Genomic DNA, 26,976 nt, shown 5'->3' on the forward strand with positions numbered 1-26,976 from the left:
GCATTCTTCAGTCTCTGGAGTCCTTTTACTTTTTGTTCCTTTTTCCGGGAAGTGTCTTCCTCCAGGTTTGGATAAATCTGGCTCCTTGACTTACTTAGAGTCTCTGCTCACATAGGACTTTCTATCAATGAGCTTTTCCATAGGGAGCCCCCTCCCTACATCCTGCACTTCCTGATCTGCCTTGTTTTACTAGCTCACCATAGAAACACTTACCCTGCTTTAATTTTCTCTATAGCACTTATCAACATCTAGCATACTAAATATACTCTTGGTTTTTTGTTTTTTTTTTTATCTTACTCTTCCCCTAAAACTGAAATCTCCAGGAGGCCAGGAAATTTGTTTTGAAAGTTTCGGTATCATTGCACTTAGAACCTGGTACATAGTATACACTGAATACAAATCAATAGAATGAATGTAATTCTTGGAAAGCATTAACAGTAGTCATGAAGAGAAGGAAATAAGTATACCATAAGTATATGCCTATAGGAAAAGCCATAGAAATTTAGCACAAATGTATGTGATGAATATGAACTTCACAGAGATGAATCATAGCTTTAAGAGAAACTTGGACTGTATCAAAGAAATTATATAATAACCGAGCCAGGCATGGTGGCTCACACCTGTAATCTCAGCAATTTGGGAGATGGAGGCGGGCAAATCGCTTGAGATCAGAAGTTCAAGACCAGCCTGGCCAACTCTGTCCCTACAAAAAATACAGAAATTAGTCAGGCGTGGTGGTGCATGCCTGTAATCCCAGATATTTAGGTGACTCAGGCACAAGAATCGTTCGAACCCAGGAAGCAGAGGTTGCAGTGAAATCACGCCACTGCACTTTGGCCTGGGTGACAGAGGGAGACTCTGTCTCAAAAAAAAAAAAAGTTATATAATGACCAAGGAAAATAAAAGTTTGGATTTAGATGATGTAGAGAAACATGATTCATAATTTCCCCTCCTTTATATGTGTTTGTCTTCTTCCATTAGATACTGGAGTACCTGAAAAGGTGTCACTGAATGTTCCTTCAAATGTGGTTGAAGGATCTCCTAGGGCAACATATTCAGTTTTGGGTGAGTCTTTCAGCCCAAGGGAAGCAGCTGTCTAGCTGTGTAATTCTAGTGCATAGGCCTCGCCTTCCGTCATTACTGAAGTCTCTGACAGCAGGCATTGGATTGAGAGAAAGCACTAAGGGTTACACTATGTTACAGTTGGAAAGGGGCTTGAATAGATGTTGTGCTACATATTATGCCTTGATATATTCTAAAAAGAAAGGGTCACCTCTCTGTGCCCTCGTCTTCTAGCAATTTACTAGGTGGTAGTGCTTCCAAGTCAATTTGAAAATGATTGTGGTTGAGTTTTACCAGACATATGGCCCACGAGAAAAGATAGATCACCTACCATTCAGTTTCTTCCCTGCTTTCTCCATCCTTAAACCATCTACTTTATTTTCTCACTTTTTGTTTTTCTCCCTATTTCTTGTTTTTTTCACCTTTTTTAGTCTTCTTGTCCTTCCCTATATAGGCCATTTGACCTCTCAGTTAGCTGATAATCTATTTTCCTAGCCCAATACAAACCATATCTGATTTCTTTACAACTTTCATTCCACAGGTGATATACTAGGCTCTGTAGTGCAAAACCTTCAGAACCTTCTCCAGATGCCCTATGGTTGTGGAGAGCAGAATATGGTCCTTTTTGTCCCTAACATTTATGTTCTAAACTATCTCAATGAGACACGACAGCTGACAGAGAAGATCAAGGCCAAAGCCACTAGCTACCTCATCAGTGGTGAGAGATTACCTCAGAAGGAAAAGCCATACTCTCTTAAATATTTTTGGTGAACTAAAATCTCTTTCATTAAGATTTGATAGTCATTGCTGTGATTTTCAATAAAATGTCCCAATATACAAGTAGAAAATTCAATACTATCATCAAGCCTGTGATTGGGGATTGGGGGAGATTTTAACTAAATATTAGTTACCCTATGATTCCTAACAGCACTGAGAAAAAGGCTTAATAATCCTCCAGTGTCTTTGCCATTTCAATAAATCTATGAAAACTTCCTCTTCAGGGTACCAAAGGCAATTGAATTATAAGCACAGAGATGGTTCCTACAGCACCTTTGGGGACAATGACGGTAGCAGTCAGGGAAACACTTGGTAAGATTATTTTTTCCCTATGCTCTCTGTAGATCCATGATATTTCAGGATTCTAGAAACAGCTACTCTCTAATATCTGGAGTTTTTTGTGGAAAATTGTTAATCTTTAAATAATGCATATGCTGTATGTATCATTCCAGTTGGGTAATCTCACGGTTTCATCTCTGAAAGCTTACGTGCTGTGATAACACAGCTGAAAATGGTGAAATAAGGATCTTCTAAATGGAAATATAGAGCAGAAAATGTCACTCTTCACTCTATAAAATGACCGAGGAAGAAGCTCCCACACTGTGCATTAAAAAAGGAGAGGAGGGGGAGGACAGAAGGAGACCGTGATGCAGTAAAATCAGGAAAAGTCATTCTGGAAATGCAGCTTTCATGGTGGGGGGGCTTAGAGACTCCAACAAATGTTTCACAACAAAAAATTTTTAAAACATCATCTCAGAGAAACCAATAAAGTTGAGAGAGAATAAAAGATATTGAGATGTTTGTTGGACTAGAGTATATTCCGCTCTTATATACTGTTTTCCCATCAATTCCTCCCAGTAATCTTCTCCACTGAATTGTGAAGAGCAATGTCTGGAGGCAGTGTGCAAAGCGAGCTGTAAAAGTGAGGTGGTCTTCATGTCTGTGTCTCTGTTTTGCTGGACAGGCTCACTGCATTTGTGCTCAAGTCCTTTGCTCAAGCCCAATCGTACATCTTTGTGGAGTACTCACACATCAGGGATGCCCTTACCTGGCTTTCACGGAGACAAAAGGCAGATGGTTGTTTCGAAGGCTCTGGATCACTGCTGAACAATGCCATTAAGGTGATGCCTTCTCTATTTTTGTTCTGGTCCCGAAGATAGTGATATATGGGAGGAAATGATGTTTGAATTGAGTCCTTCAGTCATTGCGACATAAATTTCAGGAGGAATGGTGGACTCTAAATCTCCTGAAATCTAGCAATGCCTTAGTAGTTTGTTATTGAATGAAAATAGTGTTCAAAAAAACCTCAAAGCCGAACATACTATAAAAAGTGAGGGAAGGTGATTTGGGACACACTCAAGAATTTTAGGGTAGAGGAGGAAGGGGAGAAAATCAACAATCTAGCACAAGACAAGAAACCATCTAGTGAAGATGTGAAAAGGAAGTGTTAGCAGATGGTGTCTTGTGACTATTGAAGTGTTTGAGTCTCTGCCTCTGATCCTTACAGGGTGGGGTGAACGATGAGTTGACACTCTCTGCCTACATCACCATTGCTTTGCTGGAGATGCCACTGCCTGCCACTGTATGTTCAAGCACATCCCCTGTACCTCCTTCACACATGTAAATAATAAAATTATGATCTGATGAATCCCTGAGGGAAATTAATTGTGATTTTTATGGTATTTAATTTTGTTTTATTTCAATGGAATGTAAAGGACCAGATCCTTTTGGAAGCAGCAGAGGAAACTCCTCTCTGGTCAGAACTGTGAGGTTACACAGACACATTAGGGTTTTTAATCTGCAGTTAGCCTGGGGATAGCTCATTTGCCTAGTTCTGCTATTTTACAATAGCCTTTCATCTTCTTTATAGCACGCAGTGGTCCGCAGTGCCCTATCCTGCCTTGAAACGGCCTGGAGCTCCACCTCAGAGGACCAAGGAAGTCTTGTCTACACCAAAGCATTATTGGCCTATGCCTTTGCCCTAGCAGGAAACAAGGTCAAACGAAGAGAGTTGCTTGAATCATTAAACAGAGAGGCTGTGAAAGAAGGTAAGAGTTGCTACTGCAAAGTTTACTTCTAACAACCACCAGTGACCAAAAGAAGGAAGGATGCCTCTACTGAGCTCATGCCTATCATGCTGCCTTAATTTAATGACAGAATAATTATCATTGATCTAAGACTTGAAGTCTCTGGATAACATGGATCATTTTATTAATCCACACAGTATAGACTCTATACAGTCCCAGCTTCTAATATCACACACACATGTAGTAGACACAAAAGCTCAATGTTATTCTCTGGAACTTTACTTTCTTGACAAGGATTTGTTTGATAGTGACTATTTAATAATTTCACTTTGTTTAATGCTTTCACTTCATTAAAATGAAATGTCAATTTATTAGGTGAACTATAATTATTATCATCACTTATGGATTAGATTTTGAAATCATCCCTTAAGCTAAAAATTCTACCCTTTTCTATGTCAAAGAGGATTCAATCCACTGGCAACGTCCTGGGAAACTTCAAGAAGCTAAGACCCTCTATTCTCAACCACGGGCTCCCTCTGCAGAAGTGGAGATGACATCTTACGTGCTCCTTACCTATCTTACTGTCCAGCCCGCCCCATCTTCAGAGGACCTGTCTGTGGCATCACGTATTGTGAAGTGGATTACCAAGCAGCAAAATCCCCAAGGGGGCTTCTCTTCCACTCAGGTCTGTGGGGAGACTCTAGAAGGAAACATAAATACATTCACATGTATGAAGATACAGCCATCTTCTGGGAGTTGAAGAATAGGATAGTTGGTATTTCTAATTCACACTTTCTCCATCCCTCCATCAGCAGACAAGTTCCAGCCTTACTATCTTATGTATGGATTACTGCTCTGTCCTTTTGATACTGTCTCCTCTCTTAACTCCCTAGGGGACCCGCAACCACGCGGGTAGGTTTGTTTTCACAAAGCAATGTTTTCATGGGATTACTTCCCTTAGAAAATAAATCATTTTTCACCCAAAGCCTAAAATTATCTAATATTTTATCAATAATATTTCCTCTCACCAGTAAACATGAGCACACCAATCTGATTAGGCAGATCCCTTTGCTTCTTCTGGAATTAGCTCACTGCAGTTTCCATTACTTCACATAGAGCGTTCCCCACCCAGGTCCCCCCCGATACCTCTCTTCTGTCTACATAAACCCTGCTCATTATTCAGAGATAATCTTATTTCTCACCTTCTTCACTCTTCTCTTACTGTTCGAACCCATATTTTCTTCTCTCTTCTCTGACCTTTTATAACAAATATTGTTACATAAATTTATAAATTATTGAAATAACCTGTGCTTGTGTCAAATATCTAAGTCTTATCACCACATGTATATTGTAAACTAGCTGAATGAAGAAACTTTAAAAATTTACTTTCAAAGTATCTGCAATAGTTTATCATTACTAACCAGATTGAACTAAATTGAAATAGAGTTAGCGGACTGCGTTTATGACTAAATAATTCTGAAGAAAGAACAGTGTTGTTATGGTTTACATTCAGTGTGCGTTTGTTACTTTCCTCTTCTGTGATTTCTCTACTCATTTTTTTTTTTTCAGGACACAGTGGTGGCTCTTCAAGCCCTCTCCAAATATGGAACAGCAACTTTCAGTAAAAGTGAGAAAGCAGCTTTGGTCACCATCAAATCTTCACACACCTTTTCTAAAAACTTCCAAGTAGATGATGGCAACCGCCTAGTGCTGCAGGAGGTCCGGTTACCAGAGCTTCCGGGGGAGTACAGCACAACCGTGTCAGGGTCGGGATGTGTGTACCTCCAGGTGAGACTGCTGGGGTTTAGGAGATGCTGCAAGTGGGAGAGAAAGTTTCAAGAGTTATATTTGAATTTCAAAATAAGAAAAAGAAGCGTGTGCTAAGGAATGGTATGAATCATCTGGAACAGATTATGAGATAATTTGAGTGTAAAAATTAAGGATTTTTTTTCCATTTGTTTTAGACATGCCTGAGATATAACATCCTTCCCAAGAAAGAAGGGAAAGCACCCTTTGCTCTGCAGGTTAATACTCTCCCCATGAATTGTGATGGAGTGGATGCTCACAGAAAGTTCCAGATTCACATCAACATTAGGTAAATCCTAGATCGTGACCAGACTTTTTGCACCAACCTAATAGAATATGGAGAAATTGATTTTCTTATGTGGAGAAACTCCACTCTCCAAAGCCACACATAATGAATATGGAATTCTTGCAGTGTTTATTACAAGAAAATTTCTTGCAGTGTTTATTAACAAGACAAAGCGTTAACATTGAGAATATGGTATTACAATACCTGAAGAGTGTGAGCCTAAAATGATGGGTTTTCCAAACAACCATAACAGAAACAGATACAGTAGATACAGTAACTTAGTGTTAGAAATAGAAGGTAAAGAGAGAGTTTGTCTTGAATGAATTCCAAGAAATTTTGTTTGACTTCCTTATTCCTATGCATTGACTTTATAGTTATACTGGGGACCGACCCAGTTCCAACATGGTCATTGTTGACGTGAAGATGGTATCAGGCTTCATACCTATGAAACCATCAGTTAAACAGGTAATCCCTAGATCCCTTACAAATAGCAAAGTCATGGTAAATGCTGCCATTTATCGTTGTCAGTTTGACTTTATTGATGCACTTTTCAAGAGGTGTGCTCCCTCAAAATTGCTTCTCTAAAGGGTGTCTCTATCATTTTAATAGTGTGTATCATGATTATATGGTGTCAGGTATAGGGTATAAGTCAGAAACATGATAAATAATATTCCAACAGGCCCCAAGACACCTAGTTATATGGAATGGTATGGAATTATTTTCCACATATATATAAAAAGAGAAAAGGATATATGTGTATGTGCATGCATATATATATATCTCTCTCACATATATGTATCTGCACATACACTTATAGCATATATAGAGAATAAAAGTTCAATAAATATTGCTATTGTTATTATCATTATTATTCTTGAAGAAATCAAAATTGGTAGTTTGGATGCTCCTGCGAAGCTGTTTATATCGTAAATTCCTGAAAACTACTGCCAGTATAACATTTTCTCATTCCATATTTCTGGCTTATTCTCTTGATCAACAGCTCCAGAAACAGCCTCAGATTCAGAGGACTGAAGTGAGCATCAACCATGTCCTAATCTACTTTGAAAAGGTAAGACTTTCTGTGACTCTGCTAGATCTGGAGTAACAACTAGAGGTTCTAACAAACCATAACAGGTTCCATATAGTGCTGTTCACATATACAGGTGAGAGAGGACAAAGTGGCTATAAAAAGAAATGAAGCCGGCCTGGCACAGTGGCTCACACCTGTAATCCCAGCACTTTGGGAGGCCAAGGCAGGTAGATCACGAGGTCAGGAGTTCAAGACCAGCCTGGCCAAGATGGTGAAATCTCATCTTTACTAAAAATACAAAAATTAGCTGGGCACAGTGGCAGGTGCCTGTAGTCCCAGCTACTTGAGAGGCTGAGGCAGGAGAATTGCTTGAACCCGGGAGGCAGAGGTCGCAGTGAGCCGAGATCGTGCCACTGTATTCTAGCCTGGGCAACAGAGCGAGACTCGGTCCCTGCCCCCCTCCCCCCAAAAAAAGAAAAAAGAAATGAAGCCTGGACTGTCAACAGGCTTGATTTATTACGTTTGGCTGTCTACAAAATTGTCTCTTTTGTCCTTCTTTTATCTGTCTTTTAGTATGTTATGCAGGTCACGGAAGTCCCCTTTCTTTTCATAGGTTCTGGTACAGATGTGTATAGCATAACTACAGGGTTTGATAATATCTTATGAAGAGAGGACAGCAACTAGTAACTAGTTAATCAAAGATTAACTAACCTTTGATTCTAATTGTTTTCCTGTCCCCCCAGCTAACCCATCAAACCCTGAATTTTTCCTTCTTTGTGGAACAAGACATCCAAATAAAGAATTTAAAACCAGCTACAGTAAAAGCCTATGATTATTATGAGACAGGTAAGCTTCAGACATGCTGAGCTTTAAAATGGAAAACAAAAACAAAAACAAAAAAAAAGCTACTAACCCAGTAAAGGATTGCCTTAACTAAAGCAAAACTCCACAGTGTTTCACTGGAGGAAAAGGTGAGTTTGTGCGCACTGAGTAATCATGTTCTTGTATATGAACCTCTCGTGTCCCCCCACTAAACAAGTCTTAGAGTCATTCTTATAAATTGACCATAAGGCAATGAGAGGATCCATTCTATCTAAATTTCCCTATAAAGTTGTTTGTCCTGGGCTGAATTATTCCAAAGAGATAAAAAGAGTATGGTAACTGAAAAAACGCATCTCAGTGCTGATGCCTGACATGAAAAATTTGATCTGTTTTTGACTTGTGCTTCGGATAGTCTCACACAATTTGGGGAACTTCGTAATATATCAGGAAATAGTTTGATGTGCTCATGGCTTTGAGCTAGAAAATTAACCACCATCGTAGCATGATGGTAGTGCTAAAACTGTTCTTTGATGAAGGGAAGGTTCAGAGGGCAAGGTGCAGTTCCAATGAGAAAAATACAGCTGTGAAAAGGCACTATCTGTGGGGTCCTGTAACTATATTCAGGCACACCACCTGTGTACCCGGCCTCTCAATTCTGCTCCCAAGCCAGATTTTCTCTTGGTTTCCTCCCACCAATCCCAAACAGCTTAATAGAGAAATCATTTTTATTAGCTCTATAGCGATGCTTTCTACTTTCTTTCTTGGCTTACATAGTTTATTTACGATTCACATCTTAGGTGCTTATGTCTGAATGTCTTCACTCTTTCTCTCCATTAATGTCTGTGTTTCAGATGAATTCACCTTTGAAGAATACAGTGCCCCTTGCAGTGCTGGTAAAGTATTAATGATTCAATTGAAAGAAAATAAATAAGTATCTCAGTTAAACAGTAAAGTCTAATCCCAACTTCAGAACAAATAAGCATCTCAGTTCTCTGCATAAGACTGCTTCTTGAGATGACTGTATCCTTTCTATATCCTAAAAAACCCCTGATGTACTGTATATAAATTGAACTATATCAAATGTATTATAGCATTTCTCAGAAAAAAAATGCAAGTTAATACAATTACTGGTGTCTGGGGTGACTTGTTTGAAGATGAATCTAAGAATTTGCCGTGTATAAAAACTAAATTATCTAATATGTAGTTTCCATTCTATACCCAGTGGTGATACATTCATCACCTATAACCTTTCTGGGATATTTCTAAGTGTATACTAAAGTCAAAAAATTTGTCACTGTAATTATCCATATAGCACAGCATGAAAGGCTCAGCCTGTAGGACCTTCCTTTAGGCTGATTGACAGGGTTCACCTTTGACATAGAATTTGCCATGAAACCTTTGCATCTCCACTGTGAAATATGAAAAATGGAGAACATCCCTATCATTAAAAATAATTAAAAGTTACGAAGTTCAAATATTTATAACTGAAGTACAAAAAGTTGTTCTTAAGTAGGTCACAGAATTTCCCTAATATTTCTTCCTTTTCTTTTACTGTTTAGAATCTGAACAAAGAAATGCTTAAAAACAGCAACTTACGGGCCTCACCAGGTGAACTCCAGAAATGAAGAACAGACTCATCAAGAGAGACAACAGTGAGAGAAAGAAGGGAAGGTCATTGGAAATACATAAAATTTGTATGTTGAATAAATTTATGGCATTTACAACTCTATCTTTTCTTTTGTTCTTTATCAATATCGTATTCCCTTTTCTGAATATGAATCTATTCTCCATAGCACTTAGTCACAGAAAAACTATACAAAGAGGTACACTCAAAAACACTATAGATGAATTAAAGTGGAATTTTTAAGAAGTCAATTAACCCACAAAAAGGAGAAAGAAAACAGTTTTTCCAAACATTGGAAACAACAAAAAGTCTATCAGTAGATGAATGGTTTGGCAACGATACAACATGGTTCTGCTGGACGACGAAGAGGAACAAACGATTGACATACACAATGACTTGAGTGGATCTCAAAAGCATTAAGCTGCATGGGGGAAAGAAAAGCCAATCTCAAAAGGTCACAGGCTGTATGATTTCTCTTACACAACATTCCTTAAATGACAAAATTGTAGAGATGAAAAACAAATTCGTGGTTACTAACGGTTACAGAGAGTGGGGGAGTGGGATGGGTGTGACTGTAAGTGGGTAGCATTAGAGAGTTTTTGTGGTGATGAAATCTTGCATATGTAGAAGCAAAAGTACTTCTTCAGATTTTTACATTTAATTCCATCTCAAATTATTTTCTTGTTTGTTGGGTGGGGAGCAAGAGAGTATCTAAATTGACTTTTTTTCCACGTAGCTTTCTAATAGTCCTATTAATATTGATGGACCAATTCAATCTTTCCCTGCTAATAAAACATGCCTCCTTTATCACATATTAAATTATCATGTATACCAAGGCTTGTTTCTGAAAGGTCTATTCTAGTCCATCGAGTACCTGGTCTATTCTAGTCCATCGAGTACCTGGTCTATTCTTTTATGAGAATTAAAATATTTGAATTACTGTAGCTTAATAAAATGTTTTAATAATTACTATGGCTGATGTCTTTTCACTTCTCTGTTTTCACTTTTTCTTTGCATTACTGATTTGTGTCCTCACCAAATCTCATGTTGAATTGTAATCCCCAGAATTGAAAGTAGGGTCTGGTGGGAGGTGATTAGATTGTGGGAGTGAATCCCTCATTAATGGTTTAGCACTATCCCCTTGGTGGTTGTTCTCATGATAGATTTCTAGCAAGTTCTGGTCATCTAATGTGTGTAGCACATCTCCCACACCTTGCTCATGCTCCTGCCATGTTAGAAGCCTCGCTCCCTTTTAGCTTTCTGCCACAATTGTAAGTTCCTGGAGGCCTCCCCAGAAGCCTAGCAGAAGCCAGCATCATGCTTCTTGTGCAGCCTGTGGAACTGTGAACCAATTAAACCTCTTTTCTTTATAAATCAGCCAATCTCAGGTATTTCTTTATAGCAATGCAAGAATGGACTAATACAATTACTAAGATCATTATTTGTTCAAGTTAAAACTCTAGAATCTTTTAAGTTCATTATCCCCATAGTCAATTAGGTATTGTTTGGAATTGCGTTGAATATATAAATGAATTTATTGTCACGAGTGTCAATTTTTTGCATTTAATCTTCCCTATTCAGACTCATTTTGTATTTACTCAATTCACATGAAGCAAATTCTAACTCTGACTTAATTTCTAAATTTGGACTGAAATACAAAGGTGAAGATTAGCTTCATAGACATATATAGTAGGATAAATTGAAAAATAAAACAATGTATACATGGAGACAAATTAAAAGATTTTCACAAGATAGTGAAAACTAGAACAGTATTTCTCATTTGATGATTGATGTCCTTGAAAGGTTTTAAGCAGGAGAATAGTTCCAATTTGCATTATGGATAGTCATCTTCCAGGCAATGGCAAGAAGAAGATAGCAAGCTTTTCCTGGATCCCAGATTCACAGTCCGTTTGTGCAGAGCTGAGCACTCTTCTTCGTGATTAACCAAATGAATTAGTAGACATATTGCTATTCCATACTCACACAACTACACACTTTAAAAATGATTTATGAATTCCAGTTCCAAGACGGCCAAACAGGAACAGCTCCAGTCTGCAGTTCCCAGTGTGATGGACGCAGAAGACAGGTGATTTCTGCATTTCCAACTGAGGTACCTGGTTCATCTCACTGGGACTGGTTGGACAGTGGGTGCCGCCCACAGAGCATGAGCCAAAGCAGGGCGGGGCATCACCTCACCCGGGAAGCGAACAGGTTGGGGATTTGCCTTTCTTAGCCAAGGGAAGCCATGACAGACTGTATCGGGAAAATCATGACACTGCCACCCAAATACTGTGCTTTTCCAATGATCTTAGCAAATGGCATACCAGGAGATTATAATCCATGCCTGGCTTAGTGGGTCCCACGCCCATGGAGCCTTGCTCACTCTAGTCCAAGATTGAACGGCAAGGTGGCAAGCCTGGCTGGAGAAGGGGCATCTGCCATAGCTGAGGCTTGAGTAGGTAAACAAAGCAGCTGCGGCTGGGAAGCTCAAACTGGGTGGAGAGCACCGCAGCTCAATGAGGCCCACCTGCCTCTGTAGGCTCCACCTCTGGGGGCAGGGCATAGCTGAACAAAAGGCAGCAGAAACTTCTGCAGACTTAAACATCCCTGTCCAACAGCCTGAAAGGAACAGTGGTTCTCCCAGCATGGTGTTTGAGCTCTGAGAATGGACAGACTGCCCCTTCAAGAGGGTCCCTGACCCCTGCATAGCCTAACTTGGAGACCCTCCCAGTAGGGACTGACTGACACCTCATACTGCTGGGTGCCTCTCTGAGACGAAGCTTCCAGAGGAAGGATCAGGCAGCAATATTTGCTTTTCTGCAATATTTGCTGTTCTGCAGCCTCTGCTGGTGATACCCAGGCAAACAGCATCTAGAGTGGACCTCCAGCAAACTCCAACAGACCTGCAGCTGAGGGACCCGACTGTTAGAAGGAAAACTAACAAATAGAAAGGAATAGAATCAACATCAACAAAAAGAACATCCACACCAAAACTCCATCTGTACGTCACCATCATCAAAGACCAAAGGTAGATAAAACCACAAAGATGGGGAGAAACCAGAGCAGAAAAGAAGAAAATCCTGAAAACCAGAGCACCCCTTCTCCTCCAAAGGATCACAGCTCCTTGCCAGCAACAGAACAAAGCAGGACAGAGAATAACTTTGACGAGTTGACAGAAGTACGCTTCAGAAAGTCAGCAATCCTTCCGAGCTAAAGAAGGATGTTCGCACCCATCGCAAGGAAGCTAAAAACCCTGAAAAAAGATTAGACGAATGGCTAACTAGAATAAACAGTGTAGAGAAGGCCTTAAATGACCTGATGGAGTTGAAAACCATGGCATGAGAACTGCGTGACACATGCACAAGCTTCAGTAGCTGATTTGATCAAGGGGAAGAAAGGGTATCAGTGAATGAAGATCAAATTAATGAAATGAGGTGAGAAGAGAAGTTTAGAGAAAAAAGAGTAAAAAGAAACAAACAAACCTCCAAGAAATATGGGACTATGTGAAAACACCAAATCTACATTTGATAGGTGTACCTGAAAGTGATGGGGAGAATGGAACTAAGCTGGAAAACACTCTTCAGGATATTATCCAGGAGAACTTCCCCAACCTAGCAAGACAGGCCAACATTCAAATTCAGGAAATACAGAGAACACCACAAAGATACTCTTCGAGAACAGCAACCCCAAGACACATAATTGGCAGACTCACCAAGGTTGAACTGAAGGAAAAAATGCTAAGGGCAGCCAGAGAAAAAGGTTGAGTTACCCATAAAGGGAAGCCCATCAGACTAACAGCGGATGTCTTGGCAGAAATCCTACAAGCCAGAAGAGAGTGAGGGCCAATATTCAACATTCTTAAAGAAAAGAATTTTCAACCCAGATTTTCATATCCAGCCAAACTAAGCTTCATAAGTGAAGGAAAAATAAAATCCTTTACAGACAAGCAAATGTTGAGAGATTTTGTCACCACCAGGCCTGCCTTACAAGAGCTCCTGAAGGAAGCACTGAACATGGAAAGGAACAACCAGTACCAATCACTGCAAAAAACATGCCAAATTGTAAAGACCATCAATGCAGGGACAAAACTGCATCAACTAACGAGCAAAACAAAAACAAAAACAAAAAAAACAGCTAACATTATAATGACAGGATCAAATTCACACATAACAATATTAACCTTAAATGTAAATAGGTTCAATGCTCCAGTTAAAAGACAGAGACTGGCAAATGAGATAAAGAGTCAAGACCCATCAGTGTGCTCTATTCAGGAGACTCATCTCATGTGCAGAGACACACATAGGCTCAAAATAAAGGGATGGAGGAAGATCTACCAAGCAGATGGAAAAGAAAAAAAAAAGCAGGGGTTGCAATCCTAGTCTCTGATAAAACAGAATTTGAACCAACAAAGATCAAAAGAGACAAGGAAGGCCATTACATAATGGTAAGGAGATCAGTTCAACAAGAAGAGCTAACTATCCTAAATTATACGCATCCAATATAGGAGCACCCAGATTCATAAAGCAAGTCCTAAGAGACCTGCAAAGAGACTTAGACTCTCACACAATAATAATGGGAGACTTTAACACCCCACCATCAATATTAGACAGATCAGAGAGACAGAAGGTTAACAAGGATATCAAGGACTTGAACTCAGCTCTGCACCAAGCAGATCTAATAGACATCTACAGAACTCCCACCCCAAATCAACAGACTATTCTTCTTAACACCACATCATACTTTTTCCAAAATTGACCACAGAGTTGGAAGTAAAGCACTCCTCAGCAAATATAAAAGAACAGAAATCATAACAAACTGTCTCTCAGACCACAGTGCAATCAAACTAGAACTCAGGATTAAGAAACTCACTCAAAACCACACAACTGCATGGAAACTGAACAACCTGCTCCTGAATGATTACTGGGTACATAACGAAATGAAGGCAGAAATAAAGATGTTCTTTGAAACCAATGAGAACAAAGACATAACATATCAGAATCTCTGGGACACATTTAAAGCAGTGTGTAGAGGGAAATTTATAGCACTAAATGCCCACAAGAGAAAGAGGAAAGATCTAAAATCGACACCCTAACATTACAATTAAAAGAACTAGAAAAGCAAGAGCAAACACATTTAAAAGCTAGCAGAAGTCAAGAAATAACTAAGATCAGAGCAGAACTGAAGGAGATAGAGATGCAAAAAACCCTTCAAAAAATCAATAAATCCAGGAGCTGGTTTTTTGAAAAGATCAACAAAATTGATAGACTGCTAGCAAGACTAATAAAGAAGAAAAGAGAGAAAAATCAAATAGAGAATAAAAAATGATAAAGGGGATATCACCACTCAACCCACAGAAATACAAACTACCATCAGAGAATACTATAAACACCTCTATGCAAATAAACTAGAAAATCTAGAAGAAATGAATAAATTCTTGGACACATACACCTTCCCAAGACTAAACCAGGAAGAAGTTGAATCCCTGAATAGACCAATAATAGGCTCTGAAATTGAGGCAATAATTAATAGCCTACCAACCAAAAAAAGTCCAGGACCAGACGGATTCACAGCTGAATTCTACCAGAGGTACAAGAAGGAGCTGGTACCACTCTTTCTGAAACTATTCCAATCAATAGAAAAGGAGGGAACACTCCCTAACTCATTTTATGAGGCCAGCATCATCCTGATACCAAAGTCTGGCAGAGACACAACAAAAAAAGAATTTTAGACCAATATCCCTGATGAATATCGATGCGAAAATCCTCAATAAAATACTGGCAAACCAAATCCAGCAGCACATCGAAAAGCTTATCCACCACAATCAAGTTGGCTTCATCCCTGGAATGCAATGCTGATTCAACATATGCAAATCAATAAACCTAATCCGTCGCATAAACAGAACCAAAGACAAAAACTACATGATTATCGCAATAGATGCAGAAAAGGCCTTTGACAAAATTCAACAGTCCTTCATGCTAAAAACTCTCAATAAACTAGATATTGATGGAACGTATCTCAAAATAATAAGAGCTATCTATGACAAACCCACAACTAGCATCTGAATGGGCAAAAACTGGAAGCATTCCCTTGGAAAACTTGCACAAGACAGGGATGCTCTCTCTCACCACGCCTATTCAACACAGTGTTGGAAGTTCTGGCCAGGGCAATCAGGAAAGAGAAAGAAATAAAAGGTATTCGATTAGGAAAAAAGGAAGTCAAATTGTCGCTGTTTGCAGATGACATGATCGTATATTTAGAAAACCCCATTGTCTCAGCCCAAAATCTCCTTAAGCTGATAAGCAACTTCAGCAAATTCTCAGGATACAAAATCAATGTGCAAAAATCACAAGCATTCTTATACACCAATAACAGACAAACAGAAAGAGCCAAATCATGAGTGAACTCCCATTCACAATTGGTACAAAGAGAATGAAATACTCGTGAATCCAACTTACAAGGGATGTGAAGGACCTCTTCAAGGAGAACTACAAAACACTGTTTAATGAGATAAAAGAGGACACAAACAAGTGGAAGAACATTCCATGCTCATGGATAGGAAGAATGAATATTGTGAAAATGGTCATACTGCCCAAGCTAATTTATAGATTCAATGCCATCCCCATCAAGCTACCAATGACTTTCTTCACAGAATTGGAAAAAACTACTTTAAAGTTCATATGGAACCAAAAAAGAGCCTGCATTGCCAAGACAATCCTAAGCCAAAAGAACAAAGCTGGAGGCATCACACTACCTGACTTCAAACTATACTACAAGGTTACAGTAACCAAAACATCATGTTACTGGTACCAAAACAGAGATATAGACCAATGGAACAGAACAGAATCCTCAGAAACAACATCACACATCTATAACCATTTGATCTTTGACAAACCTGACAGAAACAAGAAATGGGGAAAGGATTCCCTACTTAATAAATGGTGCTGGGAAAACTGGCTAGCCATATGTAGAAAGCTGAAACTGGATCCCTTCCTTACACCTTATGTAAAAATTAATTCAAGATGGATTAAAGTCTTAAATGTTAGACCTAAAACCATAAAAACCCTAGAAGAAAACCTAGGTAATACCATTCAGGACATAGGCCTGGGCAAGACTTCATGACTAAAACTCCAAAAGCAATGGCAACAAAAGCCAAAATAGACAAATGGGATCTAATTAAACCAAAGAGCTTCTGCACGGCAAAAGAAACTACCTTCAGAGTGAACAGGCAACCTACAGAATAGGAAAAAATTTTTGCAATCTACTCATCTGACAAAGGGCTAATATCCAGAATCTACAAAGAACTTAAACAAATTCAAAACAAAAAATCAAACAACCCCAGCAAAAAGTGGGCAAAGGATATGAACACACACTTCTCAAAAGAAGACATTTATGCAACCAACAGACACATGAAAAAATGCTCATCATCACTGGCCATCAGAGAAATGCAAATCAAAACCACAATGAGATACCATCTCACACCAGTTAGAATGGCAATCATTAAAAAGTCAGGAAACAACAGGTGCTGGAGAGGATGTGGAGAAATAGGAACACTTTTACACTGTTGGTGGGAGTGTAAACTAGTGCAACCACTGTGGAAGACAGTGTGGCGATTCCTTAAGGATCTAGAACTAGAAATACCATTTGACCCTTTGATCGCATTACTGGGTATATACCAAAAGGATTATAAATCATGCTACTGGAAAGACACATGCAAACGTATGTTTATTGCGGCACTATTCACAATAGCAAAGACTTGGAACAAACCCAAATGTCCATCAATAATAGACTGGATTAAGAAAATGTGGCACATATACACCATGGAATACTATGCAGCCATAAAAAAGGATGAGTTCCCGTCCTTTGTAAGGACATGGATGAAGCTGGAAACCATCATTCTGAGCAAACTATCGCAAGGATAGAAAACCAAACACCACATGTTCTCACTCATAGGTGGGAACTGAACAATGAGAACACTTGGACACAGGGCAGGGAACATCACACACTGGGGCCTATGGTGGGGTCAGGGGATGGGGGAGGGATAGCATTAGGAGGAGTGCCTAATGTAAATGACGAGTTAATGGCTGCAGCACACCAACATGGCACATGAATACATATGTAACAAACCTGCATGTTGTGCACATGTACCCTAGAACTTAAAGTATAATAATTTTTAAAAAAGAAAAAAATGATTTATTTTCCTCTCGTCCACATACTCATACGTTTTTGAAAGCCAAACCTGTATCTTAATTATGTCTGTGCAGCCTGTTCACCCAACACAGTGCTGGGAAGGTTGTAGGCACTCATTAAAACAAAGGAGTGATTAAGTGTGTCAGCGCCTGAGTGAGCCTATTCCTGTAGGTAGACAGTTAGAGGAGAAATGGAGTAACACTAAGGTGTCAGCACACACCAGCAGGAAAAATGAGCTAGAAAAATAATTTTGACTCATACCTGACTTGAGTTGCTTAATGTTTCACAAACACTTTAAGGATGAAGATTTTGATATTTTCCCAAAGTCAAATAAATGAGAAGGAAAAAAAAGTGGTTATTTATTGGGACTTTGAGCAAAACTTGTTTAAAAGTACATTGTATACATTCAATAAACTCTACATGGGAAATCATGGCCTCTATCTTGCAAAAGGAACTGTTAACAATTATCAGAAAGGTAAATACAAATGACCTTTGTTGTAGTTTGATTTGTGTCCCTAAAAAAGACATGTTGAAGTCCTAACCGCTGGTACCTGTGAATGTGACTTTATTTGGAGATAGGGTCTGTGCAGATGTAATTAAGATGTAAGTTAAGATAAAGTCATATTGGAGTAGTGTGGGTCCTTAATCCAATACGACTGGTATCCTATAAGAAGAAATGATACATGTACAGAGTGATGCAGACAGACCACAAGGAAAATTCTGTGTGATGATGGGGGCGAACACAGGAACACCAAAGATTGCTCACAACACCAGAAGCTAAGAGAAAGGCACGGGGCAGATTCTCTCCTAGAGCGTTCCATGGGATCGTGACCCTACCAATACCTTGATTTTGGACTGTGATCCTCCAGAACCAACAGAGGATAAATGTATGTTGTGTTAAGCCACCCACTTTGCAGTATTTTGTTATGGCAGTCCTAGAAAACTACTATAATCTCCAATTAAAATAATATCTTTTCATTCATTGGCCAAGTTTACTTAGCAAATTTTTAATTGTCTTTTAAGCAGATCCAAATGGTTTGGTGGAGGAAGAATACATGTTTTACATATTTCCACAGAGTTTAATTTAAGAATGAAAATGTCTTGGCTGGGCGTGGAGGTTTATACCAGTAATCCCAGCACTTTGGGAGGCCGAGGCAGGCAGGTCATGAGGTCAAGAGATCGAGACCATCCTGGACAATATGGTGAAACCCTGTATCTACTAAAAATACAAAAATTAGCTGGGCATGGTGCACACCTGTATTCCCAGCTGCTCAGGAGGCTGAGGCAGGAGAATCACTTGAACCCGGGAGGCAGAGATTGCAGTGAGCCGGGATTGCACCACTGCACTCCAGCCCTGCAACAAAGAGAGGCTCCATCTCAAAAAAGTAAATTAATTAATAAAATAAAAATAAATAAATAAATAAATAAATCTCGTATAATTTAAAAGAAGCAAACAAATATTAAAATCTGGCCCAGTGCAGTGGTCTTACACTTACAGTTCCAGCTACTCAAGAGGCTGAGGGTGGAAGATTGTTCAAGCCCAGGAGTTGGAGACCAACCAGGGCAACATAGTGGGACCTCATCTCTATTAAAAAAAATAAAAACAAATAATAAATAATAAAATCTGAGATATGGGATTCCGTTTTCCATTTCTAGACCTCTGTCATGCTTAGAGTTTATCTCAGAAAAGACAAATCCCTTTGTGTCCTTAAAGTTCTCCAGGAAGAATTTTCTTGTTTATTCCTGTGGCAAAAAGGAAAAACAAAAGATGATTTGTAATAAAAAAGCAAATCTGTGCACAAATGTTGGGGTGAGGGGTTGATTTATTCATTTTAATCTGTATGGCACACCCCCAAGGGGATTTTTAATTATTATTTAATACAAAGTAGAAGTATTGTTAAAGACCTTTCTTAAGAATTTTTAAAACACAAAGGAGTCACTTACACAGCAATAATGTGAGAAATATCTTTATGCATTTTACTTAATAGTCTCAGACATCTTGTGAAATTTAGGAATGTGAATTAATGAGATAACAAAGAATATTCAAGGTACTAAAAGCAAGGGTTCTATGTGGATTCAAGTTATTGTCGAGCAAAGTTTTGCCTAAGAAAATCTGTGCCAAGATTTAATGTGTACTTAATCAGACAAGACGAAACTTGTCATTTCCAGTAAGTGATCTCTGATTACTCAAGTCTGTTCATATATTAACAAAAGACTTTCATCATCAGTACACTTGAATAACACTTGGCCCAAACATACTCTTTCCACATCACAGAGCAGCTGAATGAAAAATTAAATTGCTTCTTTGCAGCAGGCATAAAAAAGTAAAATATTAAAAATAAAAGAGAATGCCTTTGTCAAACTGTATAAAGAGTACTTTTCTATAAAATATTTTATAATTCATACTGAGGCTTATAGGTAAGTATTATGAACTGTGGTATCTTTCCTTTTTCTTTTTTTTTGAGACGTAGTTTTGCCCTTGTTGCCCAGGCTGGAGTGCAATGGCGTGATCTCAGCTCACTGCAACCTCCGCCTCCCGGGTTCAAGAGATTCTCCTGCCTCAGCGCCCAGAATAACTGGAATTACAGGCACACATCATCACCCCCGGCTTGTTTTATATTTTTAGTAGAGATAAGGTTTCACCGTGTTGGCCAGGCTGGTCTTGAACTCCTGACCTCAGGCAATCCACCCACCTTGGCCTCTCAAAGTGCTGGGATTACAGGTGTGAGCCACGGCACCTGGCCAACTATGGTAACTGTCTATTTTGACAAATTTTTTGTAAAAACATAATTTTAAAAAGATAAAACCATGATTCTTAGGGAAATATAAAAACAACACATATGTCAAAGAAATAACCAGTAAGATGTTATTACCAATTCAAAGAGCATATAAAAAGAGTAAGATATTTACATACAATTAAACAAACAAACCAAAAATCTGTTAGGGTAAGAATGATATGTTACGTATAAAACTGGTTAACGTTAAAATATGGTAAAAATCTTCGGTTTCTGTCCCATTGGACAGAAATTATTTATATCAGTGCTTGATAAAAGTAAAACAGTAACTTTAGCAAGCTTGAAATCTTTATGATAAATAATGAGATGAACCAAGGATATTCCCCTAGATAATACTTAAGTGACCCTTACCCCAAAATAGTATTGAAAGAATGTACTACCATCTTTTTTTTTTTTTTACTTTTTTTTTTCTTTTTATTATTATTATTATACTTTAAGTTCTAGGGTACATGTGCATAACGTGCAGGTTTGTTACATGTGCATACTTGTGCCATGTTGGTGTGCTGCACCCATCAACTCGTCAGCACCCATCAACTCGTCATTTACATCAGGTATAACTCCCAATGCAATCCCTCCCCCCTCCCCCCTCCCCATGATAGGCCCCGGTGTGTGATGTTCCGCTTCCCGAGTCCAAGTGATCTCATTGTTCAGTTCCCACCTATGAGTGAGAACATGCGGTGTTTGGTTTTCTGTTCTTGTGACAGTTTGCTAAGAATGATGGTTTCCAGCTGCATCCATGTCCCTACAAAGGACACAAACTCATCCTTTTTTATGGCTGCATAGTATTCCATGGTGTATATGTGCCACATTTTCTTAATCCAGTCTGTCACTGATGGACATTTGGGTTGATTCCAAGTCTTTGCTATTGTGAATAGTGCCGCAACCAAAACAGCATGGTACTGGTACCAAAACAGAGATATAGACCAATGGAACAGAACAGAGTCCTCAGAAATAATACCACACATCTACAGCCATCTGATCTTTGACAAACCTGAGAGAAACAAGAAATGGGGAAAGGATTCCCTATTTAATAAATGGTGCTGGGAAAATTGGTTAGCCATAAGTAGAAAGCTGAAACTGGATCCTTTCCTTACTCCTTATACGAAAATTAATTCAAGATGGATTAGAGACTTAAATGTTAGACCTAATACCATAAAAATCCTAGAAGAAAACCTAGGTAGTACCATTCAGGACATAGGCATGGGCAAAGACTTCATGTCTAAAACACCAAAAGCAACAGCAGCAAAAGCCAAAATAGACAAATGGGATCTAATTAAACCAAAGAGCTTCTGCACAGCAAAAGAAACTACCATCAGAGTGAACAGGCAACCTACAAAATGGGAGAAAATTTTTGCAATCTACTCATCTGATAAAGGGCTAATATCCAGAACCTACAAAGAACTCAAACAAATTTACAAGAAAAAATCTACCATCATTTTACCTTATTTTTTAGTTTCTGATAGTTTTTTTCAGAGTCTCCCCTTACCAAAGATTGTTCTTTTTTAACTTGTATTTTATGTTCAAGGGTACATGTGCAGGTTTGTTATATAGGCAAATTGTGTGTCATGGGGGCCTGGTGTATAATTATTTTATCACCCATGTAAAAGGCACAGTATCCAATAGGTAGTTTTTCAATCCTCACTCTTCCATTCTCCACCCGCTAGTAGGCCCTGGTGTCTATTGTTCCCTTCTTTATGTCCACATGTACTCAATGTTTAGCTACCACTAAACATGTTTAGCTATCACTACCACTAATGTTTAGTTACCATTCAATGTTTAGCTACCACAATTACCACCACTAATAAGTGAGAACATACAGTATTTGGTTTTCTGTTCCTGCGTTAGTTTGCTTAGGATGATGGTCTCCAGCTCCTTCAATTTTACTGCAAAGGACATGATCTCATTATTTCTTATGGCTGTGTAGTATTCCACTGTGTATATGTGGCATGTTTTCTTTATCCAGTCTACACTGATGGGCATTTAGATTGATTCCATGTCTTAGCTGTCGTGAATAGTGCTGGAATGAATAGTATATATATATCTTTATGGTAGAATGATTTATATTCCTTTGGGTATATACCCAATAACAGGATTTCTGGGTCAGATGGTAATTCCATTTTAAGATCTTTGAGAAATCACCAAATTGCTCTCCACCATAGGTGAACTAAATTACATTACCACCAGCAGTGTATAAGCATTCCTTTTTCTCTCCAACATTGCCACCATCACATAGCCATTCTGACTGGTGTGAGATGGTATCTCAACGTGGTTTTGATTTGCATTTCTCCAACGATTAGTGATGTTGAATATTTTTTCATAAGCTTATTGGCCATATGAATGTTTTCTTTTGAGAAGTGTCTGTTCCTGTCCTTTGCCCACATTTTTATGGAGTTCTTTGTTTCTTGCTTGTTAATTTGTTAAGCAAGTTCCTTATAGATGCTGGTTATTATACCTTTGTCAGATGCATGGTTTGCAAATATTTTCTCCCTTTCTGTAGGTTGTCTGTTTCCTCTGTTGATAGTTTCTTTTGCTGTGCAGATGCTCCTTAGTCTAATTAGGTCCCACTTGTCAATTTTTTGTTTTGTTGCAATTGCTTTTGGTATCTCCATCATGAAATCTTTGCAAGGGCCTATGTCCAAAAAGGTATTTTCCAGGGTTTTATAGTTTTAGGTTTTACATTTAGGTCTTTAATCCATCATTTTTACACATGGTATAAGGAGGAGGTCCAGTTTCAATTTTATGCATATGGCTAGACAGTTATTCCAGCACCATTTATTGAATACAGTCCTTTCCCTGTTGCTTAATTTTGTCAACTTTGTCAAAGATTAGATGGTTGTAGGTGTGTGGCATTATTTCTGGGCTCTCCATTTTGTTCCATTGATCTGTAAGTCTGTTTTTGTACCAGGACCATGCTGTTTTGTTTACTGTAGCCCTGTAGTATAGTTTGAAATTGGGGAATATGATAGGAATACAACTGATTTTTGTACATTGGTTTTGTAGCCTGAAGCTTCACTAAAGTTGTTTATTAGATCAAGGAGCTTTTGGGCAGAGATGATGGGATTTTCTAAATATAGAATCGTATCATTTGCAAACAGGGAGCGTTTAACTTCCTCTCTTCCTATTTACATGCCTTTCATTTCTTTATCTTGCCTGATTGTGCTCGCTGGGAATTCCAGTATTATGTTGAATAGGAGTAGTAAGAGAAGGCATCTTTGTCTCATCCCAGTTTTCAGGAGGAATGCTTCCAGCTTTTGCCCATTCAGTATGATGTTGGCTGTGTGTTTTTTATACATGGTTTTTATTATTTTGAAGTACGTTCCTTCAATGCCTAGTTTTTTGTGGGTTTTTAAAATGAAATAATTTTGAATTTTATTGAAGGACTTTTCTGCATCTATTGAGATGATCATGTGGTTTTGTTTTTGGTTTGGAGTTCTGTTTACGTGGTGAATAGCGTTTATTGATTTATGCATGTTGAACCAAGAATAAAGCCCACTTGATAACGGTGGATTAGCTTTTCTTTTTGGCATGGGTTTATTTTTTAAAAAATTTTTTATTTCCATAGGATTTTGGTGAAAAGGTGGTGTTTGGTTACGTGAATAAGTTCTTTAGTGGTGATTTGTGAGATTTTGGTGCACCCATCATGCACGTGTTAACGGTAGAGGGTATCCAAGGTTCTTGGTGTCCTGAACAAAGAATTGGACAAAACACACTAACAAAGCAAGGAAGGAATGAAGGGTTTTATTGAAAATGAAAGTACACTCTACGGTGTAAGAGCGGACCTGAACATAGGAGCTCAAAGGCCCCATTACAGAATATTTGGGAGTTTAAATACTCTCTACTTGGGATATACCCTATGTAAATGAAGAGGATGAAGTAAAGTTGCAAAGTCATTTATTTACTTAACCTATGCCCTCATGGAGAGGATATTTCCTGTTGGCACTGAAGTGTGAATCGGCCTTATGTTCCCTGCCTCCAGACCCTATTTTTCAGCCTCACAACCAGTATACACTGAACCCAATTTGTAGTCTTTTATCCCTCACGCCTTTCCCACCCTTTCCTCACAAGTCCCCAAAGTCCACTGTATCATTTTTATGCCTTTGAATCCTCATAGCTTAGCTCTCACTTATGAGGGAGAACATGCAATGTTTGGTTTTCCATTCCTGAGCTACTTAACTTAGAATAATAGTCTCCAGTCCCATCTAGGTTGCTGTGAATGCCGTTAATTATTTCCTTTTGATGGCTGAGTAGCATTCTATCATATATATACCACAGTTTCTTTACCCACTCGTTGATTGATGGGCATCTGGTCTGGTTCCACATTTTTGCAATTGGGAATTGTGCTATTATCAAAATAGCATCATAATTCTTCACAGAACTAGAAAAAAAATCCTAAAATTCATATGGAACATAAAAGGATCCTGCATAGCCAAAGAAAGACTAAGCAAAAAAGCAAAACAAAACAAAACAAAAAATAAACACACACACACACACACACAAAATCTGGAAGCATCACATTACTTGATTTCTATACTATACTATAAGGTCATAGTCACCCAAACAGCATGGTACTGGTATAAAAATAGGCACATAGACGAATGGAACAGAATAGGGAACCCAGAAATAAACCCAAATATTTACAACCAACTGATCTTTGACAAAGCAAACAAAAACATAAAACTGGGAAAGGACATTTCATTTAACAAATGGTGCTGGGATAATTGTCAAGCCATATGTAGGAAAATGAAACTGGATCCCCATCTTTCACCTTATACAAAAATCAACTCAAGGTGGATCAAGGACTTAAATCTAAGACCTGAAACCATAAAAATTCTAGAAGATAACATCAGAAAAGGCCTTCTAGACGCTGGCTTAGGCAAGAATTTCATGACCAAGAACTAAAAAAGCAAATGCAATAAAAACAAAGATAAATAGGTGGGACTTAATTAAACTAAAGAACTTTTACATGGCAAAAGGATCCGTCAGCAGAGTAAACAGACAACCCACAGAGTGGGAGAAAATCTTCACAATCTATACATCTGACAGTGAATTAGTTTTTTGATGTGCTGCTGGATTCAGTTTGCTTAATATTTTGTTAAGGATTTTTGCATCCATGTACATTGAGTATATTGGCCTAAAGTTTTCTTTTTTTTGTTCAGTCTCTGTCAGGTTTTGGTATCAAGATAATGCTAGCCTCATAGAATGAGTTAGGGAGGAGTCCTTCCTCCTCAATTTTTGGAAGTAATTTCAATAGGAATGGTGCCATCTCTTCTTTATGTATCTGATAGCATTTGGCTGTGAATCTGTCTGGTCCTGGGCTTTTTCTGGTTGGTAGGCATTTTATTACTGATTCAGTATTGGAAATCATTATAGGTCTGTTCAGGGATTCAATCTCTTCTTGATTCAGTCTTGAGAGTTGAATGTTTTCAGCAATTTATCCATTTCTTATAGATTTTCTAGTTCGTTTGCACAGAGGTGTTCTTAGTAGTATCTGAGGTTCTTTTGCATTTCTGTGGAGTTGGTGGTAAATACTCATTTTCATTTCTGATTGTGGTTATTTGGATCTTCTCTCCTTTTTTCTTTATTAGTCTATCTAGTGTTCCATCAAACTTATCTATTCTATCAAAAAAAAATCCTCAATTCATTTATCTTTTGTTTTTTGTTTTTTGTGAGGTTTTTTTGCATCTTAACTTCCTTCAGTTAAACTCTGATTTTGGTTATTTCATTTCTTCTGCTAGCTTTGCGGTTGGTTTACTCTTATATCTCTAGTTCCTCTAGATATGATGCTAGGTTGTTACTTTGAGATCTTGTAACTTTTTGATACGCATGTTTAGCATTATAAACTTCCCTCTTAACACTGCTTTAGATATATCCCAGAAATTCTGGTATTTTCTATCTTTGTTCTCATTCATTTCAAAGAATTTCTTGATTTCTGCTTTAATTTCATTGTTTACCCACAAGCCATTCAGGAGCACGTTATTTAATTCCCAGGTAATTGTATGGATTTAAGGGATCTTCATAGTATTGATTTCTATTTTTATTGCACTGTGGTCTGAGACTGTGTTTGGTATTATTTGGGTTTCTCTGAATTTGCTGAGGATTCTTTTATCCAATTATGTGGACAATTATGTGGACAATTTCAGAGTATTTGCCCCGCGACAATAAGAAGAATAGATATTCTGTTGTTTTGGGGTAGGGAGTTCTGTAGATGTCTATTAGGTAAATTTGGTCAAGCGTCGAGTTCAGGTCCTGAATATCTCGGTTAGTTTTCTGCTTCAGTGATCTAATACTGTCAATGCTCGGTTGAAGTGTACTACTATTATTGTGTAGGAATCTATGTCTTTTCATAGGTCTATAAGAACTTGCTTTATGTATTTGGGTGCTCCTGTGTTGGGTACACATATATTTAGGATAGCTAGGACTTTTTGAAGTCCTCTTGTAATGGGCTTATCATGCCTGATTAAAAGAGTATTTTCAAATATTAACGTACCAGGTATACTTTAATATAATTGTATCAATGTATCCAATTATATACAGTTTAAAAGGAAACCAGATTTTTATTA

General features: G+C 38.3%; 1 protein-coding gene across 1 annotated transcript in view; it reads left to right on the forward strand.

The window, feature by feature from the left end:
* The window catches only part of LOC112634992 (pregnancy zone protein-like), a 74,222-nt gene that overhangs the window by 40,247 nt on the left and 6,999 nt on the right, over positions 1-26,976 (forward strand). Inside the window, exons 23-35 of the mRNA XM_025402871.1 lie at positions 982-1,065; positions 1,604-1,780; positions 2,064-2,151; positions 2,804-2,960; positions 3,347-3,421; positions 3,710-3,887; positions 4,328-4,551; positions 5,436-5,654; positions 5,831-5,961; positions 6,333-6,423; positions 6,959-7,027; positions 7,732-7,834; positions 8,662-8,703. Of these exons, the coding sequence (XP_025258656.1) occupies positions 982-1,065; positions 1,604-1,780; positions 2,064-2,151; positions 2,804-2,960; positions 3,347-3,421; positions 3,710-3,887; positions 4,328-4,551; positions 5,436-5,654; positions 5,831-5,961; positions 6,333-6,423; positions 6,959-7,027; positions 7,732-7,834; positions 8,662-8,703 (1,638 nt within the window). The remainder of the gene's footprint in view (positions 1-981; positions 1,066-1,603; positions 1,781-2,063; positions 2,152-2,803; positions 2,961-3,346; positions 3,422-3,709; positions 3,888-4,327; positions 4,552-5,435; positions 5,655-5,830; positions 5,962-6,332; positions 6,424-6,958; positions 7,028-7,731; positions 7,835-8,661; positions 8,704-26,976) is intronic.

This window comes from Theropithecus gelada, chromosome 11 (genome assembly GCF_003255815.1).
Source record: "Theropithecus gelada isolate Dixy chromosome 11, Tgel_1.0, whole genome shotgun sequence".
In the NCBI taxonomy this organism is placed as follows: Eukaryota; Metazoa; Chordata; class Mammalia; order Primates; family Cercopithecidae; genus Theropithecus; species Theropithecus gelada.